The sequence below is a fragment of the Gopherus flavomarginatus genome, chromosome 5 (genome assembly GCF_025201925.1).
Source record: "Gopherus flavomarginatus isolate rGopFla2 chromosome 5, rGopFla2.mat.asm, whole genome shotgun sequence".
Lineage (NCBI taxonomy): Eukaryota > Metazoa > Chordata > Testudines > Testudinidae > Gopherus > Gopherus flavomarginatus.
The window spans coordinates 106,204,741-106,226,199 of NC_066621.1; the positions used below are offsets into that span (position 1 = coordinate 106,204,741).

At 40.3% G+C, this 21,459-nt stretch overlaps 1 protein-coding gene and 1 long non-coding RNA gene across 4 annotated transcripts in view; one reads left to right on the forward strand and one right to left on the reverse strand.

Annotated features, from left to right (window-relative positions):
* LOC127051570 (uncharacterized) overlaps positions 1 to 21,459 on the forward strand; it is an 894,592-nt gene that overhangs the window by 228,658 nt on the left and 644,475 nt on the right. The gene's annotated exons all lie outside the window — the stretch shown is intronic.
* The window catches only part of STXBP6 (syntaxin binding protein 6), a 233,452-nt gene that overhangs the window by 53,803 nt on the left and 158,190 nt on the right, over positions 1 to 21,459 (reverse strand). For 2 of the 3 annotated variants that reach the window (XM_050953989.1, XM_050953990.1), the window contains exons 3-4: positions 17,927 to 18,057; positions 14,104 to 14,269 (exon numbers count right to left, since the gene is read on the reverse strand). The exons of the other annotated variant lie outside the window; for it this stretch is intronic. In XM_050953989.1, the coding sequence (XP_050809946.1) occupies positions 14,104 to 14,269; positions 17,927 to 18,057 (297 nt within the window). The remainder of the gene's footprint in view (positions 1 to 14,103; positions 14,270 to 17,926; positions 18,058 to 21,459) is intronic. 3 annotated transcript variants of the gene reach the window in all.

The window sequence follows — 21,459 nt, forward strand, 5'->3', positions numbered from 1 at the left end:
TGGTATTCACCCAAGAGTTCTGACTCCCCCAGGCAGCCTGGTGGTGATTTATAGGGCCTAGGCCTCCGGCTGCTGCCACGCCAGTGCTGACTGGGAGCCCTGGACCCTTTAAATTGCTACCAGAGCCCCAGGGTAGCAGTGGTGGTGGTGGATGGGAGCCCTGGGGCTCCGGTGGTAATTTGAAGGGCCATGGGCTCCCCACAGCCCTTTTAAATCACCAGGCCCTGGGGCAGCTGCTCCTTTTACTCCCCCCCAACATCAGCAGCCCTGCCAGTATGGTTGGCTGTCTACTGGCGGCCACTTTCTTACTGGTGCACCGTAAGAGACCACACTGGTCTGCTCAAATGTGAACTTGCAGGAAAACTAACTGCAGTCTGTAATCTATAATTTAAATCAGCTTCTGTATCAAATGACTGGAGGATAGCTAATGTGATGCCAATTTTTAAAAAGGGCTGCAGAGGTGACCCCAGCAATTACAGGCCAGTAAGCCTGACATCAGTACCAGGCAAACTGGTTGAAACTATAGTAAAGAAGAAAATTGTCAGACACATAGATGAACATAATTTGTTGGGGGAATAGTCAATATGGTTTTTGTAAAGGGAAATCATGCCTTACCAATTTACTAGAATTCTTTGAGAGGCCAACATACATATGGACAAGGGGGATCCAGTGAATGAAGTATATTTAGATTTTCAAAAAGCCTTTGACAAGGTCCCTCATGAAAGGCTCTTAACCAAAGTAAGATGACATGAGATAAGAGGGAAGGTTCACTCATGGATCAGTAACTGGTTAAAAGATAGGAAACAAAGGGCAGGAATAAATGGTCAGTTTTCGGAATGGAGAGAGGTAAATAAATAGTGGTGTCCCCTAGGGGTCTGTACTGGGCCCAGTTCTATTCAACATATTCATAAATGATCTGGAAAAAGGGGTAAACTGTGAGGGGCAAAATGGCAGATAACACAAAACTACTCATAATAGTTAAGTCCGAGGCAAAATGCAAAGAGCTACGAAAGGATCTCAAAAACTGGGTGACTGGGCAACAAAATGGCATATGAAATTCAGTGCTGATAAATGCAAAGTAATGCACATTGGAGAACATAATCCCAACTATACCAATAAAATGATAGGGTCTAAATTAGCTGTTATCATTCAAGAAAGATCTTGGTGTCATTGTGTATAGTTCTCTGAAAACATCCACTCACTGTGCAGCGGCAGTCAAAGTTAACAGAATGTTGGGACTCATTAAGAAAGGGATAGATAGTAAAACAGAAAATATATTCTCTCTCTAAATATATCTATCTATCTATATCTATATCTATAGATATATATGTATATATATCTATCTATCTCCATGGTACGCCCACATCTTGAATACTGCATGCAGATGTGGTTGTCTCATCTCAAAAAAAGATATATTGGACTTGGAAAAGGTTCAGAAAAGGGCAAAAAAAATGATTAAGGGTATGGAACGGCTGCAGTAGGAGGAGAGATAAATAAGACTGGGAATTTTCAGCTTGGAAAAGAGATGACTAAGGGGGATATGATAGAGGTATATAAAATCATGACAGGTGTGGGAAAGTAAATAAGGAAGTGTTATTTACTCCTTCTCATAACACAAAAACAAGGGCCACCAAATGAAATTAATAGGCAGCAGGTTTAAAATAAACAAAAGAAAGTATTTCTTCACACAACACACAGTCAACCTGTGGAACTCTTTGCCAGGGGATTTTGTGAAGGGCAAGACTATAACAGGGTTCAAAAAAGAACTAGATAAGTTCATGGAGGATAGGTCCATCAATGGCTATTAAGCAGGATGGACTGGGATGGTGTCCCTAGCCTCTGTTTGCCAGAAGCTGGGAATGGGCAACAGGATGAATCACTTGATGATTTACCTGTTCTGTTAATTCATGGCATTGGTCACTGTCAGATGCTGGGCTAGATGGATCTTTGGTCTGACCCAGCATGGCCATATTACACACACACACACACACACACACACACACACACACACAAAATCACCTATAATATGTCAATTTCTTGGGAGGTGCTCAACAAAGTCTGGGTTAGAGTGCCACCCTGCTTTGAGCTGACTGACTTGATAATACGAAAGACTGTTTGGAACAGCCAGTCCACCCTACTTGACTGGTCTGTACAAAGTACTTTCATTCACTCTTGGTCTTTTCTTATTCCATATAAATTCCAACATCATCCTCATTATTTCTGCTAGGTGTTTATCTAAGATAATCACAGAACTATGACACCAAGCTGGGAGGGGTTGCAAGTGATTTGGAGGATAGGATAGGATTAAAATTCAAAATCATATGGACAAACTGGAAAAATGGTCTGAAGTAAATAGGAAGAAATTCAGTCAGAAATGCAAAGTACTCAATTCAGGAAGGAACAATGAGTTGCACACGTACAAAGTGGGAAATGACTGCCTAGTAAGGAGTATTGCGGAAAGGGGTCTGAGGGTCATAGTGGACCACATCCTAAGTATGAGTCAACAATGTAACACTGTTGGAGGAAAAAAAAAAAGTGCAAACATCATTCTGGGATGTATTAGCAGGAGTGTGGTAAGCAAGACACGAGAAGTAAGTCTTCTGCTCTACTCTGCACTGACTAGGCCTCAGCTGGAGTATTGTGTCCAGTTATGGATGTCACATTTCAGGAAAGATGTGGACAAATTGGAGAAAGTCCAGAGAAGAGCAACAAAAATGATTAAAGTTCTAGAAGACATGACCTATGAGAAAAGATAGAAAAAAATGGGTTTGTTTAGTCTGTAAAAGAGAAGAGTGAAGGAGGACATAACTTTCAAATACATAAAAGGTTGTTACAAGGAGGAGGGAGAAAAATTGTTCTCCTTAACCTCTGAGGATAAGACAAAAAAGCAATGGGCTTAAATTTCAGCAAGAGTGGTTTAGGTTGGACATAGGATTTTTTTCCTTAACTGTCAGTGTAGTTAAGCACTGGAATACACTGCCTAGGGAGGTTGTGTAATCTCTGCACTGGAGATTTTTAAGAGCAGGTTAGACAAACCTGTCAGGGACTGTCTAGATCAGTGGTGGGCAACCTGAGGCGCGCAGACTGCACACGGTCAGTCAGGCTAATCTGCTGCCAGACTGCCATATAGCTTGTTTACATTTGCACGGCCACCCCCAGCTCCCAGTGGCTGTGGTTTGCTGCTCCCGGCCAATGAGCTGTGGGAAGCAATGGCCAGCACGTCCCTGTGTTCCGTGCCGCTTCCCGCAGCTCCCATTGGCTGGGAATGGTGAACCATGGCCACTGGGAGCTGCGGGCGGCCATGCAAATGTAAACAGACTGGTGGTGTGCCAGTGGATTACCCTGATGGGCCGCAGGTTGCCCACCACTGGTCTAGATAACACTTCGTGCTGCCTTGAGTTCAGGGGACTGGACTAGAAGACCTCTCGAGGTCCCTTCCAGTCCTATGATTTTGAAACAAGAGAGATATCCTTGGCAGAATGTTCATGGTGACTCTGGATGTTCTTCCCAGTCAAGAAATTGCGTACTTCCCATAGCACTACAGATCTTTTTTCATTTGCTGAAGTAGTGGTTTGACATTTAAGTCAGAGCTCTTCTAGGGCGTTTGAGATTTGAACTTCCAGGTATCTTATAGAATTTGTTGCCCATCTGCAGTGACTTTTCAGAGTCAGACAAATTTATAACTAGTGTTTCAGATTTGGTACAATTTTACTTTAAATGCAGACATCTTCCCAAAGTTCAGGATTTCTTTAGAGACTAACTTTAGGGAAATATTTGGTTTAGATAAAAATAATATTAAAGCATCTGCATATAATGCTGTTTTCTGATGTGTTTCTGAGATAAATTCATTGTTCCTTATCCTCTGTGCAAAAAGATTATAAAATCTGTGCAAAAAGTAAAGGAGACATCCCTATTTAGTCCCTCTGTATATTTCAAACAGGAGAGATTTAACTCCATTTACTTGTACAGCTCTGCATCTAGTGATAACAAAAGAAATGGATCTTTTTATGATCTGAAATTATGAATGATTCCAAGTACTCTCTGAATATTGTCCAATATTTATCTATCAGTGAATCCAGTCTGAACTAGAATTATGTAAGCTGAGAGCATAGACTGCAATCAGCTAGCTAGTATTTTTGCTAAAATCTCTGTCATGCTTCAGCAATGATATGAGTCTACAGGAATTGCAAAATAAGATCTTTTCCATCTTTAGGGAGACAATCACAGTAGCTTCTTTCTTAGATTGTGGAAGTTCCTCCCCTCACAGGATAGCGTTGAAGGTACCTCTCAAAGGATCCATTAATAATTCCTTGAATGACAATAATAGTTTTCCTGATGAATTTGACAAGGTATCAGGTCCTGTAGTTTTATCACTTTTCATACTTGCTATTGCCTCTAGGATTTCTTGTTCTGTTATTTCTTTATCTGAAGTTTCTTTATCAAGTTTACTTATCTCTGGCCAGCCTGCTACTTGAATAATTTTAGAGTTAAATACACAGCAAAAATAGCACATATTTCATTAGAGTGTGTAACTATCTTTTGTGCTGACTGTTCTTAACTGGGTGGAATAATCTCTCAGCAGTTTTACACAGCCACAACAAAAAGATGGAGCCCACTGATTTACAAGATAAGTTTAGAAGAAATTTTGTTTATTTTAAAAAATTATATGGACAAAACTAACTACAATTTTCTTCCATATCAAAATATTTACACATTGGTAACAAATATTTATCTACACACTTTTTGCAAGAGCTTGTACCAAATGACAAATTATTAGAATTCTAGACTTTGCTAGGTAGAAGTGGGGAAAAAATAATATTTTTGTGAGGTGTCAAAACATATTAGAGGACTATATAGTCTCTTCTGCTGTTATCTCCCAATGAAACTGCATAATTATTGCCTTCAGAGACACTAAGAACCAGCTTAATGAAATATCTTTTTACCCAAGACAAAAGATTTTTGAAATCACTCAGCTGGGAATATTTAAATGACTGCTACAAGGTTGCTTGAAATTTAATGCAGTATATATTGAGATGGCATTACTTAAGATAAGCTTCTGTGGATATGCAAAAGATTAATTTTGACACCATACACCTATTTTATTTCTTGCTAACACCATGTATGTCATAGGTAAAATCTGTGGACCATCACCAAATGTAGACTCAAAAGATATCACTGCAGGAAGTGGGGAATAACTAAACACACTATCAGAAAAATAGCTAATGGCACAAGTGCCTGCGTCAATAGCTGTGAACAGCTTTCTCGGGAAAGAACAGAAAGAAGTGACATTTTTTGTCCATTTCATTTCTGCCCACCTGGTACTGACTAGCAGTGGCAACACTTGCCTTAATTTTGTTTAATTCTACTCAGCTGCTACTTGGCAAGGCTATAAGCAGCAGCAAAGGCACTGGAGCTATCTGAAGAGAGCAGATTCCAGAAAACGGTATGCATTGGTTCAATCACATTGGTAATGGAATTTTCAACCCTACTGTGATGACCTTTGTCCTCTCTAATTTTAACTGGCTCAAGTGAGAGGGAGACTGTTTCACAGTTTAAATGACTATCATTTGCAGAACACTGTCAGTTAGCAATACAGAAATAATGCTACCTTATTTGTTACCTTCACCATTAAATCAACATCAACCAAGGGTCTGTTACAAAATGGAAGGAGTACTACCTCTGTTTAAAACGGGGGTGGAGGTGTCTCCCCTCTTCAACCAATTAGTGTCTTTTAACCTGTTGCATCAACATCTGAATAGATGGAAGGGTCTGTGATACAGGCCCCAGCCCTAGTGATCAGGGTCACTGGGGATGGGGTGTAAGGGTCAGCTTGCTCCAGGCCTTCCATTTCAGAGGGCCCCCTAAACTGAGTGGCATTGTGACCTAGCATGTAGGGTTGCAGTGCCACTCAGGTTTGGCCTGGTGGTCCCTCTGTTGTGAATTTGTGTCTTGTAACTCTCTGTTATGACAGAGGGGCCATAGAGGCAAACCTGAGTGGCACTGCAACCCTGTATGCCAGGTTGCAATGCCCAGAGAGGACAGCTGGGCCAAGTCCCATAGAACAGGAGCCAAGCCACCATTACAGGGTGATTACAGTGGAGGTTTCCTCTGCAACTCCCAACCCTGGGCCACCCCTTACTGGTAATATTTTGGATGCATAGGGAGGGGACCTCATTTTCAGATTTTGCTCTGGGCTCCCAAAAACTTCTGTGTGGCCTGGCAGCAATGCCAACTGGCTCTGCCTGCCTCAAAAAGTTGTTCAGTAACATATGGGTGGTGCTGCTGCAGTCTGATGGCAAAACAGCTGCTGTAGGTGTTGAGGACTCTTTGGCAAACACTCATGTTCACTGGTGAGAGAGAGAAATGTGGGGTTTTTGAGGTGAGGGCATTTTTGTGTGCAAAATATGCACATCTCTTTGACCCGGCTCTACTGAACATATTTACACCAGATACTAATGAGAAACTTGTGTTTCATCTTCAATGGTATTTGTTATTTTAAAAAATGTATGTTAATACATATTTCTAATGTAATCAAATGACAAAAGCAAATGACCAGCCAGCATTAGACTTTAAACAACAACAGACTTTATCCCTGAAGGAACTGTATACTCCATACAGTACGCCAAAAACCAATGCCTATCCCATACAAAAGCTACCTTAAAGAGATGGGATGAAGCCACAAGTTTCAATCTGGATTTTGAACACCCCAGAAGTTAGAGAGTATTTGGATCTACTGTTACTAGAAAAAGGGTCATTTGGAAAGTCTATTCTGAATTTAGATTCCAACACCTCCCCCAGCAATCCCTAAAACTGAGTTGTTTATACATGATGTTTTAATTCAGGTCAATTTCTACTTTGTCCCCATTTTGAACTTTGTGATATATATCTTTGCATTTTCTATTAGTGTCTCTGAACATTGCGGTTTCAAACTAAGGTTCTTTGGAATATAATGGGATCATCCCTGGAAGTAGTTAAAGATTTCTCTTCACTTTCTAAAAGAGTTGTGGATAATCCCAGTGTGACGCCAACAGTCCCTTGCTTCATAAAATAGATTTTAACCTCAATGAATGGGGCTGTTTCTGGTCACTTAATAGCTATTCTGTTTGTGGTCAAAGTTATTGACCTACTAATGCAACTCAGGTTTGCACAGGTTTGAATATAAAGGAAGCTAAATAGCACCAAATTCTATTCCATATTACTAAGAATCTCTGCTTTCAGATATTCTCTAAAATTTTTAAGACAAATATTTTCTCTCACTCTGTAGGAGATACATGTATTTATATACAGGAAAAAGGTGAGACCATAAATTGTAATACAAGCCAAAATGTTTTGCTTTAATACTATGAAAGCTTCTCCTTCTACGCTACTGCTGTTATGTTGACTCTTTACAGGAGAAGGCTCATTGGTTCATTTGATAATAAAGATTAACAGATTAATACTTCTTCCATGTTATTACACATGTAAGGAATAAACAGTAGTAATAACCAAATGCCAGCAGTGAGAAAAACCATCCCCAGTTTATATGACAGCTTCCTACCAACGAAGCTAATCTCATCTGTGCCCTTTTCCTAATAATACCAACTTCATTAGGAGCAAAGAGTCCTGTGGCACCTTATAGACTAACAGATGCATTGGAGTATGAGCTTTCGTGGGTGAATACCCCCTTCGTCGAATGCATGTCGTGGAAATTTCCAGAGGCAGGTATAAATATGCAAGCAAGAATCAAGCTAGAGACAACGAGGGATAACGTCATTAGGGTTTTCATAAAGATCTTGGCACTTGTGGTAAAACTGTGCTTTTAAAACTACAGTAGATTAAGATGTACCTTTATGTATACATACAGACAATACAATTCTGTAATTATACTGTATATTGTTTTTTATATAAATTGTTAATGTTACATTAAGGTTATGGATCTGAATGCTCAACGTCAGGAAATACAGATGTTAAATTTGAAAGTTTAATTACCTTCTCCATTCAGTGGTGCTTACATGTTACAATATAGCCTCTAATTATATGATTTGATGGTATTTTTAAAATATTTCTCAACAGTCCCACAATAATAACGTATCAGTTTGTTGATGAAGGATTGGCAGGGGATTTCCTATTGTCAGGTGGTGTTGAGAGGTGGTGACCATTTGGGTTTTGTGGTCACATCATTAGCAGAGTTTATTATTATTTATTATTATTATGATGTGTTCCTGGTAGCAACTACAACTTGCTAGGCATGGTACAAACACAAAAAGGAGGTACAGCCGCTGATAGGGGAAAACGGAACAAGAAGTATGGTAGCCAGGTGGAGAGATTTGCCAAGACCTGGGAGAGCAGTGCCTTTAAAATAGAGACTAACCTTTTGACTTTGAAGGCAACATGAGAACATTCGAACTGTTACTATGGAGGAGTGGGCCAGGCTGATATGGTGAGAATAACATGTCAAGGAAAATGAGCATGGAGACATTGTTTTGTATGGACTAGAGTGAAACAATGTGGGAATTAGGAAGGTCAGAGAAAAGGCTGCATCAGTCAAGAGTACAGATAAGGGTCTGCACTAGAGTTAACTTCAGAGAAGTAAAGAAAGAGATATTAGACGTATGTTGGGAAAAGTGGCAGAATTTGGACACGTTTGAGATGTGCGAGGTGGGGAGAGGTACAAGTCAAAGGAGCTCTAGAATTATGAGCCTCAGTGACAAAGCAAATACTGGTGTGGTCAAGATTAAGAAAATTGAGGTAATGGTTTGGGATAGAAGAAAACCAGCTCAATTTTAGCTATGTGCCGCTTGCATTAAGTTGACAGCGAGACATTCACAATATTATCAACTTCAAGAGATGAAAAAATTAGGAGTCGCCCCTCCCCCCAATAATGAGATTTTAAAAACAAATTCTATTGCATTTTTTAGGTCAGTCTCTTGATTTTTGACAATCTCCCTCCACCCCACACCCATCCCCAGGGGGTGGACATGTGACAATTAGCTTTGCCTGCCCTCTGAGATGTACTGGATAAGGGAATTTTGACCCTTGCTGCAGGAGCTCTCACCCCCTACATCTGTCCAGCCTGTTCTCCATCATCACCACCATATCAGTTCAGCCCCCCTACCCCATCAACCCTCACCACTCTCAGTTCACCCTCTCAGGACTCACCTCATCTGCTCCAAACCCATCATCAATACAGATCCCCCCGCTCCTATGAGCCCCCAACCTTCTCACTTCTGCCCCCCTGAAGTCCCAGGCCATAGTTCAGCCTTCCCAGTCTCTCCTCTGATCCTCTTTGGGTTCTTCACCATGGCCAGGCCAACGGGGCTGCAGTGGGGTCCCCTTCCCACTTCCCAGGCTGGCAGAGGAGCCCCAGTCGTCCCAGAGCTGGGACTGAAAGCGGGAGCCCTGGCCGACCAGGGCATGCTGACAGCAGGAGCCTCTCCTTGTGATAGCTAGGGCTCCCACTGTCAGCCTGCCCCACAAGGAGAGGCGCCCACTGTCATCCCAGGGTGGCTCTGGCTCCCGCTGTCAGGCCTGGGGCTGACTGACAGCGGGAGCCTCTCCTCGTGTGGGCCCTGTGAGACAGGGCTCCTGAGGCATCCCTGGGTGGCCGCCAGTGGGAGCACCAACTAGGGCTGGCTAACAGCAGGAACCTCTCCCTGTGGCAGCTGTGGCTGCTGGTGTCAGCCCAGGGGTGACAGCAGGAGCCATAGCCATGTGGGGCCGATAGCAGGAAATCCGGGGATGACTGACAACAAGCACCCCAACTGCCACAGCACTTTCTACGTCAAGTTAATCCTGATTCATGATCTGGGGATAGAGCTCTCCAATGTGAGGTGTCAGGATTAATTTTACTTAACTTAATCGTGAGAGACGCAATTTCTGTGAGAGTTGGCATGTCTGCATTCAGGAACAGATGTCACAAACAGGCTGTTATGTGGGGCTGGACAAAGTGAAACAGCTCAGGAGACAGAAAGATGTGAGTTATCGGCACAGAACTGGCGGTTGAAGCCATGTGAGCCCATGCAATTGCTTTAAGAAATGGCATAAGGAAAGAACAGCAATTGAAATCAAAATCACTTCCAAATAGTAGAAGAAAGGCAGCAGGGAAACTCATCAACAGACACACACAAGGAAATGTCAGAAGTAGAAGGAAAATAAGGAGAGGATGGTATAATGAAAACTCAGGGAGCATAAGGTGCTAAGAAGGCGGAATGATCATCTGGAGAAGAGAAGATTAAATTAGCGAAGAATTTGACACCACAGGTGGGAAAGGAGTGTTCAGTGAATTTAGAGGTGAAGGGAAATAAAAGGCAAGCGGGGACAAGCAATGGCTTTGAGGATGGAAGATGACAAGAACATGCTCTGATTGTATGAGGAATGAGACAAAGGCCAGTGAGGAGGCGGCAATAAGAATGTAACAAGATAGTATTTGGGATCTGGTTGAGAACATCTGTGTCTATTCACCTTCCTGGGGGAGGTATAAATCAGGTCATGCCTTTGTTTCACGATTTGGAAGACTCAGCAAGAAAGAGATCAGAAGAGCTAATCACTCAGGAAACAGACTGAATAGCTTAATTAGATTGTTTGAGTGACAACTAAATTTTCCCTAATTTCTTCAAGAAAAAGCACATTAGAGAATTGCTGCAGAGACTTATAAAACAAGGTGCTGCAGATAACGAACATAAGAAATTCCAGCCTGTAGGATTAGATGAAACCAAACCTGACACAAATGATTCTGATAGTTCCACAGGTTTTCATCTGTAGAATCTTAAGTGGAATAACTGGGAATCTTCCCGTCAGATGCTCTTCCCGCTGTTTAGACAAAGGGAAGAGTACACAAACCCATATAAGGTTTCAGTCGATATTTTATACCCAATGAATGATCCTAAGTTCATAGTTACTTTAAGAAACACACTTTAATGCTATTATATAGGAATTATGCGAGGTAGCATGAAAAGGAGTAAGATATTGGACTGATTTTCAGCATGGATTTCTGAAAGACAAGACTCAATTTCAGAATGCCTACTTGGAAATTGAGTAGATTTGTGATATAAGCAGCTTTTGGGAAAAGCTTTTGAAGGTAATACAGAGAGTAGACTTTCAACTGGAACTTTATGAATAGCTAGAAAAAAAATTCTGAGGAAGGTGACCCAGATGGCTGAACTGGATGAGTAAAAGTGGAAAGACAAATTAGGCATTAAGGTTCTTTTAGTTAACCAGTTTTCTAAGAACAGGTCCAAGTGTTGTGTCCAAGAGCTAGTCACTCTCAAAACAAATCAGTTGGAAGACTGTTGTGGCTCTTGACAGAGAAGTATCGTAAGGCTTTTGAAGATGGGAGCTTTATTTAACTTCCAATCTGGGCACATTCAGATCCATTACTTCTAAAGAATTAATATGTGGACAAAAGTACAGTTTGACATATACCAGCTCAAAGAGTCAAAGCTTTATCAGGTGCAGTGAATACCTGTGTGAATACTTGTGTTATGAGCTGGTGAAAAATGAGACATTGCTTGGCAAACTCACACTTCATCTTCTATTCTGATCTCACCTCTCTGAACTGGGTCTTTTCCACTACTAAAAAGTACTGCAGAATTATTCACTAGATACTCGATCTTCAAGCAATTATTTCTGTGTGTGGAAACTAAAAGATAGAATTTGGTTGGTTTGAGATATTCAGGAATCCATCTGCAAGATCCATTGGACAATACCTAGAAACTCTGTAAAGTAAGACTTGTACAGAGTCCTGAGAGAAGTAATGTCTCAATCTTGTGCTAAGTGACAAGAAGAGAAGGTCTCAAACCTTTCAGACAGTGCGGATAGTGCTCCTTTGAGTTGAGGTAGTGCTCGTGGAAAATCCAGAATTGGCAAGAATCCTGTTGTGTATACTGAAGCCACCAGGAAATTAGTGAGTGAACATGAATGGAAACAAATGTGTGTTAAAAAGAATGAATCTTGGCAAATGAAATTCAACAATACCAAACAGAATCATCACATTGACATGTCACTCAAGAAATGACTTCATCTGTTCCTATAGATATGTTACCATTAAAAAAATAGCCTACTTATAGTATTATTGGCAACTTCTTTGTATATCAGTGGCATATAAATCAATGTGCAATGGCAGGCAAACATATAAAGTTTTCATTGAATGAACATATCAAGGATATGTAGTATGATCTGAAATACTATCAGAGCCCAGAATTCTCAATCTGCATCACACATGATGGACATAGGAGATGGAAGTGTTGAGAGTCTCTGGGTTAGGCTAAAAGGGGTAAAAAACACAGGTGATGTTGTGCTGGGAGTCTACTACAGGCCACCTAATCAGGTGGAAGAGGTGGATGAGGCTTTTTTCAAACAACTAACAAAATCATTCAAAGCCCAAGATTTGGTGGTGATGGGGGACTTCAACTATCCAGATATATGTTGAGAAAATAACACCGCGGGGCACAGACTATCCAATAAGTTCCTGGACTGCATTGCAGACAACTTTTTATTTCAGAAGGTTGAAAAAGCTACTGGGGGGAAGCTGTTCTAGACTTGATTTCAACAAATAGGGAGGAACTTGTTGAGAATTTGAAAGTAGAAGGAAGCTTGGGTGAAAGTGATCATGAAATCATAGAATTTGCAATTCTAAGGAAGGGTAGAAGGGAGTACAGCAGAATAGAGAAAATGGATTTCAGGAAGGCGGATTTTGGTAAGCTCAGAGAGCTGATAGGTAAGGTCCCATGGGAATCAAGACTGAGGGGAAAAACAACTGAGGAAAGTTGGCAGTTTTTCAAAGGGACACTATTAAGGGCCCAAAAGCAAGCTATTCCGATGGTTAGGAAAGATAAAAAATGTGGCAAAAGACCACCTTGGCTTAACCATGAGATCTTACGTGACCTACAGGGTTAGCAGCAGTGAAAAGTTTTGCAAAAGAACAAACACTAGTGCAAAAAATGCCATTGTGAGTCAACAAGGTTTGTAGGATATTGAAAAGATACTGGTGTCGGGAGTCCCTGGGTAGGGTGAAGCTGGCACAGCCAGCCCCATGCCATCCTCTCCCAGCGCCAGCATAAAGAAGGGGAGGAGGCATAGCCAAAGCACCATGCATAGCAGTGATCTCCAGGCACTGCAATGATCCCCTGGGCAATTAGTTAAAAAAGCTCAGCGTTTGCTCTTGCCACAGTTAAATGTGGCAGCCTTGTGGACCAGAGAAGTGGAATAAACCGACCTCCCTTTATAACTTGGGTTTCACACCTAACAGCTCAGTCAGACCAGAGGACTGGGGCTCCAATATTTTGTCTTACAGGTTCCATTGATCAGTGTAATTTTTTTGAGACATCAAATATATGCTTATATATTTGCCAGAAGAAATTACAAAAAAAGAGCCAGCAATTACTGGGAGAACTTTCTGCTCTCTGAAGCAGCAATTCACTAACACGTCTTAGAGCAGTGCTGACATCAATAATACCAGTGTACAGACGGAGATGTTTTGGCATGATAGAGCACTGAATTGAATGGTTATTGTTTAATAACAGTTATTCTAATTTAGCTCTTTCAGAATAGGGGGAAAAATCAATGTTTGCTAAATGGAAAAGAACAAAATCAGTGGGGAAAGGAATTAATTTTTCAAGCTTTTAGGTTGGTATTCTGAAGAACTGAGAGGAGAGAATGCAATTAAAAAAATGGGGTAGTGTTCTTACATCTCACACATCTTAAAGCAAAATAAATTAAAACCTTGGGAGGAGGGCGGGGAGGAGTGAGAGGGGGCAGGCTAGGCAAGAAGGTTTTTCCAGTAAAGTAACAACTCCACTTCCTTAGAGACCAAACTACTCAGTGCCACAGTTGAATGACTGTCTATTCTGCTGAGCAAACCAGCTCTTTAAGAAGACTGGTGTCAGCTCTTCACCCAGTGACTACTGTTATACAGCAACTAGACATGGTTATTCCTCTTTTGTGCAAATATCTGCAACAGTTTTTACTTACAGAATCCAAAAAATAACACTTACACAGCACTTTGTATGTTCAAACCTATGCAGACAGATTAACACAATTGTGTATACAGTCTACGTTATAAAAACAATATAAAACAGATTAATTAAGGTTCAATCCCCAGAAGTATTTCAATCGCCCTTTACTTACCTCCCATAATTTTAGACTGGCAGTTGATAAATTCTGGCTTCTTGTCTGTAAGGTAGCGCTGACAAGTGTGGTGAAGAATCTGAAAGAATGTGGATTTTTCGGAAGCCGTGCTTGCTACCCATTGGTCAAAAGCATTTTCAAATAGTAAATCAAATTCTGGGGAATCCTAGAAGAAAAATAAGATTTGAATCACTGGTACTATATTTTAAAACTGATTTGAAGATTACATGTAGCAATGGACATTTTTAATAAAGCAATTTAAAATACATTATTTTAAATGACTGACATTCACTTTTACAGCTGGTCTGAAATTCTATTTTCCTGAAGAAATCTTGGATGAAAGTGAGGAAAAAAAATGTTTCTTAATGGAAATTTCCAGGGGTATTTTCAAGTTTTCAATAAAAACTCAAAATTGAAAGATTTCAGCCAGAAATGAGAGAGTTGTAGTGCCTCATGGGGACATGTGTGCCCTTTCTCCTCTGTGAGTGGACTACAGTATATCACTCGTAATGCAACATAGATTCCCCTTTTTGGATGCGCGAGCTGTGCAGCATGGAGTTTCCGGTTGTGATGCATTATGGGAAATTACTCCAAATGGGCATTCCAGGCCATTGAGGAGAATGGGGACACAAGAAGCAAACAAGAAATCATAGTTTGGGTAGGCTGTAATGTTTCCTAAGAGACTGCAGGGCTGACAGTCTGGATTCAACTTGGACAGCAGGCAGTCAGTTAACAAAATACAGCCACATTCCAAACACTGTGCCAACTGCAAAAAGAAACCGACTCTGATCATGTGGTTTGCTTCCTTTGCCTGGCAATCTAGGACAATCCATCCATATCAATGACATGATATAATGTATGCACTGATGTACAGCAATGAGCCACAGCAGGACATGTGTTAGTAGGCCATTGGAACAAGCTTCAGATATGTTTAGCTTTTTGTCTACAAAGTGCTCCAGTAATATATTAATGCATGCCCTGGCACGTCTTATTAGAGTATGCCTGATTATACTGAAAATTAAATAGAGAAGTTTATTGCACTGTATTCTTCCACTAAGAAAAATAGTTCCAGGTAGAAGGAAAAGAGAAAATGGTATTGTATTTTCCATTCTAGTCAGAATATATTTAACAGTAAGGTTCCAAGTGGTTTCCAAACTGCTGCTGACAGGACAGCTTAGCACTTTTGGAAGGGGTGGTCTGTTTCAAACTGACTTTTCCCTCTCCTTTTCTCTTATTGTCTCTCCATACCTCACCCCTACAATGACACAGCAGCCTCCATTATCTTTTTCCCCTCCACACACTCAGTAGAATAGGTATATGGATTATTTTTTGTATTTCGTTTTTCAGTCATTAGATCCCAGACGTGCACTGAGAGAAGTTGGTACACTGGTGCATCATCATTAAGTCACCAGTCAGAATGTGACTTTAGACAATCTAGGATCTCAGCCATACTCAATAAGCATGTTTAATTGTATAATGTATTTGTTTACTTTATACATAATGTTTATGACCACAAGATGTGATTTAAATCCCCAACTCCTAAGGCTGCAAACATTAATTTCTAGCTGCTGCTTAAAAAGGTTTTATCTTTAACTAGCTTGTCCTTTGCAAATCTGTCTGGCGCACTTAACACAGAGAGACGTTAGAAATTCTGAAAGAAGAAAAACCCAGATAATAAAAAAAAAAAGTGTTATGTTGAATTACATTCATGCACCACCTTGAAAATTGCATCTTCGCTCTTTGGGACTGTAACATTATCTGATTAAAATATGACGATACAGCTCATTGTTGCAACCACTGTTATAAATTTGCAGCAAATCTTGTACAAAGGTTGTCAAGTGAGCAGGGGCGGCTCCAGGCCCCAGCACGCCAAGTGCATGCTTGGGGCGGCATGCTGCGGGGGGTGCTCTGCCGGTCGCCGGTCCTGCGGCTCCAGTGGACCTCCCGCAGGCATGCCTGTGGAGGGTCCGACGGTCCCACGGCTCCACTGAAGCCACGGGACCGGCGGATCCTCTGCAGGCACGCCTGCGGGAGGCCCACCGGAGCCGCGGGACCGGCGATCGGCAGAGCGCCCCCCGCAGCATGCTGCCGTGCTTGGGGCAGCGAAATGTCTAGAGCCTCCCCTGCAAGTGGGGTGTCTATGAAAAGGTTATGATTTACTGGTTATGATTATGCTATCTGTATGCATGTATCATTTTTGTATTTGAAGTATTGGCTCTATACTTGGATTTGAAATGTTTGGTCCTGAGGTAACTCCCACAAGGTAATGCCCAGCATTAGAGGGACTATTCAAATTGAGTGGCCCATCGAAAGAATGTTTAACTGCAATGGACCATGGGAGAAGCCTATCTACACTTAATGGAATTTCCTACTGTGACGAGGTGAAATGCATGGACATGTGACTTGCCCATGTAACTCCAAACTCTGTCTTGTTGCTGTAATTTTCCACAGTAAGAACAATGGGATGCCCTCCACATAGCAAAAGCTATAAAAGGCCCTAAAAACACCTCCATTATGTCTTCAGTCCTGCTTCTTACCTCTGGAGGAACTTTGCTACAAACTGAAGCTTTGAACAAAGGACTGAATGACCCATCCAAGCTGTGTATGTGCTCCAGAGACTTGATGTAAGCCAGCACTTACATGCTGCAAGCATGAACCAAGAACTTTACCATTACTGTATGTAATTGATTCCTTTAACCAATTTAAACTCTCAATTTTCTTTCTTTTTATAGATAAACCTTTAGATTTTAGCTACTAAAGGATTGGCATCAGCATAATTTGTGGGTAAGATCTAAGTTATCTATTAACCTGGGTGTGTGGCTGGTCCTTTGGGATCAGAAGAACCTATTATTTGATGAGATTGTAAAGAACCACTCATCTCTGAATCCAATGGTTTTGGTGGTGATATAAGAACTGGAATGCCTGAGGAACCTGCCTTCATGTTTTCTCGTTACCCAGTGTGGTGAAACAGAAGTTTACTTTTGTGGCTGGTTTGGTATATCTTATAAAATAACCACCACCAGTTTTGGGTTGTGTTTGCTCTATTTTTCAGCAGTTCATCCTGAATTTGGCATCCTCAGTTGTGACCCACTAAGGCACTGTTACAGGGACAATGGACAGTCTATAGAGATTGCCATTTTGTTGGATTAAGGAGGAGCCTGTAGGGAAGCATTGCCCCAGGAAAGAGAGTAAGGTCTGTGACCTCTGCAAGGAACAGATGCAGTTGTAGGCAAAGCCAGTTCCAGGAACCTCTTTCCATGCTCTCTCCCACCTTTGCCTGTCCACAGGTATTGATTCATCTTACTGGAGGAAGCATCTAGGGACAGATTTCCAAGTTTTATATTGGATGCAGCTCCATGATGAATTGAAGGCCAAGAGTAGGCTTAGAAACTTGTTCTTCATGGTGGTAAGAGAACAAAGGGGCTCTTCTTCCCTTTTGAAAGCGGGGAAGGAGACAGAAGCAGAAGAGAGAAGAGGAGAAAGGCAGGACCAGAGGTGTAGAAGTGAAGGAGCATAACAGAAGCAAGCTTATTCTGCTCAATCTTCACCTTAAAATTGGGAGAGAATGTGTACTGCTCCACAGGATAGTCGAGAGTTAGTACTTAAACCTGGGCACTTGAGAATATTTGCTTATACATCAGCATGCAAAGTTGGAAACTGTCCAAGACTTTTTGTGAAGAAGACCCCAGGGAGAAGGGGTAACAGTCATGATAGGGTTCCTTCCACCTGCAATTCGGATAGCAGTACAATGGCCTTGATCCTCAACAATAAAAGCAAAACTCCTAACAAAGTTACTTTCTCCAGATGTGTACAATGTACTCACCCGATTAGAGTCTATACCATTAACCTGGCGAAGCTGCTCAAGCATCCACTGTGATCTCTTTACAAAGGACGTGGAACCTTCAAACTGTTTGACTTTTGTAATAGACGCCTGGGAGGGTTTCTTGTTAGTCACTGAACACATAAAAGAAAGCAAAAAAGTATAAATACAGACACACACACAAACACATTTACGTATGAATAGCATCAGTAAAGAAGTGTTAACTCAACACTGCCTGTCAGGAAGGCACTATTTTCCTCAGCCTCAAGTATAAGAGAGGAAAAGGATAACCCCAAACTTTGTAAAGCACTTTGAGATCCACTGATGAAAAGTACGACATATCAAATATCAATCATATTAATAACAAAGCAATGGATGCCTTACAAATATAATAACAAGAAATGAAAAATAAATTTTGAGAAAAAGGGAATGTGCAGAATGCCAGCAAACACAGAGACAACCTAGAAAAGCACACAGCAAAATGACATGGAAAACTTGGATCACTATCTCTGTGCCTAGACCAGGAGAAAATCTAAGTGAGTTGTTCTGAGTGAATGTGCTTCACTTGTGGCATAAAAGAATGTAAGTTTTCTTCTTTTAAAAAAAATAAAGATGACTTGTATATTTGATGCAAAAACTATTCCCTTTGTTGTAACCTTTAATGTAAGCTCATTTACAATTATTTACTACAGTTACAACATTTTAAAGTTATTAATTAATTACTGCCTAACAGTCTTCCTGTACATTAGCTAATCTACTGTTAAAGATATACTAATGATCTACCATTAGATAACTAAAAGATGGGGCTTAAACACTACCAGCCTTATTCACTGGTGCATTTTGCACATTAGTAAAGCCAGCAGGATTTGGCTCTCTCTACTGAGCTTTGCAAACTGATAAACTCCTTTTGCCATTCAGGATGATAAAATCTGCATTCATATTACACTACAAGCTTTTGATTATATATTGGTCCTTCTGAGCATACATCCCCAGGCATTCAAAAATCACCAAGTCAGGAATTGAAAAAATATGAGATGGACTTAAAAATCATCAGATTAGAAAGACAGACAGATAGAAAGAAAAACAAATTTTAGGTTCCTAGTACTGTATTTTGCCTTCTGGTTTCGAAGATTTTAAGGCACATTTGCTTCATATTTGCATGCTTTTCTATAGAACCATAAAAGCTAGAGATAGACTTTTTTCAAAAAAGTGAAATCTGAGCTTCTCATGAAATAACATGACTCCTAGAGCTGGAACTTAAAAATAGACACCAAATATTGTAAAAGTGGGAACCCTGCACAGCACCAGGAGTCTGTTAAAGCAGTATCTTAACACAAGTGATGAGTCTGAACATACAAGTACTTTCAAAGCCTTAAACATGCTTTTTAAAAATACATTGCAGGATAACAGTCATAGTTTTGTATTAAAAATATCATATACTATAGTTTCATGTACATAAGTTTTTTTATTTTCTGGTTCCCTACAGTAGTTCAGGGATGCTGGGCATTGAAGTCCAGATGCCCTTGGTACCTGCCAATCAATGTCATTTCTTCCTGGTTGGGGGCGTCAACTGGTGAATCTCAGCACTTCTAATAAGCACTAGTATAGGAAAGTGGGCAATGGGGAAGCATTCATGGAGGGCAGAGATGGGAAGAAGCAGAAGTCTTGGTGGGTGGAAAAGAGTCCAAAACTTAAAAGATTGTTCCAGACAAAAACGGCCTAAACCTTAATAAAAGATATGAAATTTCATTGTTCAACACCATATACTCTTGTAAGCAGTGCCTCTCGCTCTAGCACATCATTAGTTCCTGTAATGGAAATATTCAAAATCTCCAAAGGGATGGGAACGAAGTTACTTCTATTCCAGAGTATCCTTGTTACAGTGTTCTGTGACACCACAGTGATAAATTTACTTCTTTGAGTCTCTAAACATAAATATCAAACAGTGGGCTCTACAGGAGATGGACAGCAAGCCAAAACCTTGCCATATATGTAACCTATTTCCAGTCTTCAATTTTAACCAATAAATTGGACAAACAAAATTTAGCACGCTAGAAAGGGAAATATGAGTATTTGATTAGCATTATTTTTATTAATTGTGTTCACAACATTTACACATTGTTCTTTAGTTTTTAATCCTGTGCCATGGGTTATATTTCCAACCAGGACCTTCACCTGCTTTAGGCTCTGGTTTTCATACTGATACACAGAATATGCCAGCGAACATCTGTAAAATTATTTTTTTTAATTCATTGCGATACTGGCTGGTCTTCTGGTGACTTTTCCTGAGTGAACTCCAAGTGGAAATTACAGCGAGCCTCTTTTGATATACATACAATGTGACAAAAATCTGTTTCCTGATGCCATGTCAGGATACATATTCCTTATTGATAAAACAAGCACTATATTTCTCAGGTCCGGAGGCATTACAAAGTTCCTTATAAGCCTCTACACTGCTAAATGCTTCTGAAAACAGAACCAAAAAGTTATACATCTGTGTCCTTGTTACCAGTTAAATATTCTTACTCCTGCACCCTTTCACTGGCTTGTTTCCCATGCCTTGGCCTATCCACTCATTCATTTCTTCCTCCTCTTGTATTTTTGTAAACGTGAAGCAGCTAGATTATAAATTCTTCAAATAGCCACCTGCTGTTTGCCCACCTTCACTTGTCCTTTAATGTTACTCTGGACTTCCATGTCAGTGATTGATTTCCAGCCCTACAAAGTCTGCCAGTAGTCCCTAACATAACAACCTACACTTATTTAATATCCTCAACATTTAAAAAAAGTTTAGTTACTTATTTGCAGTATATAGTCAATACACACAGTAAACTATAGATAATAATGACAGTAATGTCAATGTCATTTCACTGGATATTTCACAAACTTAATTGAACTTTGCACTAAAAAAGGGAAATAATTGAACCACAGGCAAAATACAGTTTGATAAAAAGATATTTATTCTAGCACCAAACTCCTTAAATTCTCTCACTTATTCAAATAAATAGGTTCCATATACTTCAGAATAAAACAGAGATCATGTAAGTAAAAATCAATCTCAGTTATATCAAACAATATACTAACTATATTCCAAGAACATTAAGAGTGTTGGGAACACATCATTACACTTTAAAAATATAGAAAACCGTACAACTTAAATAAACACACTATCCTCAGTGTTTTGATATGTGCTTAAAAGATTAAAGCTAACTTCCAACAACAGGAAAAAAGGCTTCCTGTATTAGACTCACTCCCTAAACACAGAAAGGAGATGCCTTTTTTGTTGATGTAAATCATATCTATTTCTGACCTCTCAATAAGCAGTTTAGGAACCATCTTACAGTTTTTAAATAACTATATAAATACTTTGTTATATCTTATTCTGGTCTCCTACTTCACTTTTCTGTTGCCTTATGTTCTCTTTACGCACTTGAAAGTACATTATTACATTATCTCTGCATTTCTGACAATGCTATTTTGTAAATTCACTGTGATGGACAATCTGGTTATTTAATAACACCATGTTATTACTGTTT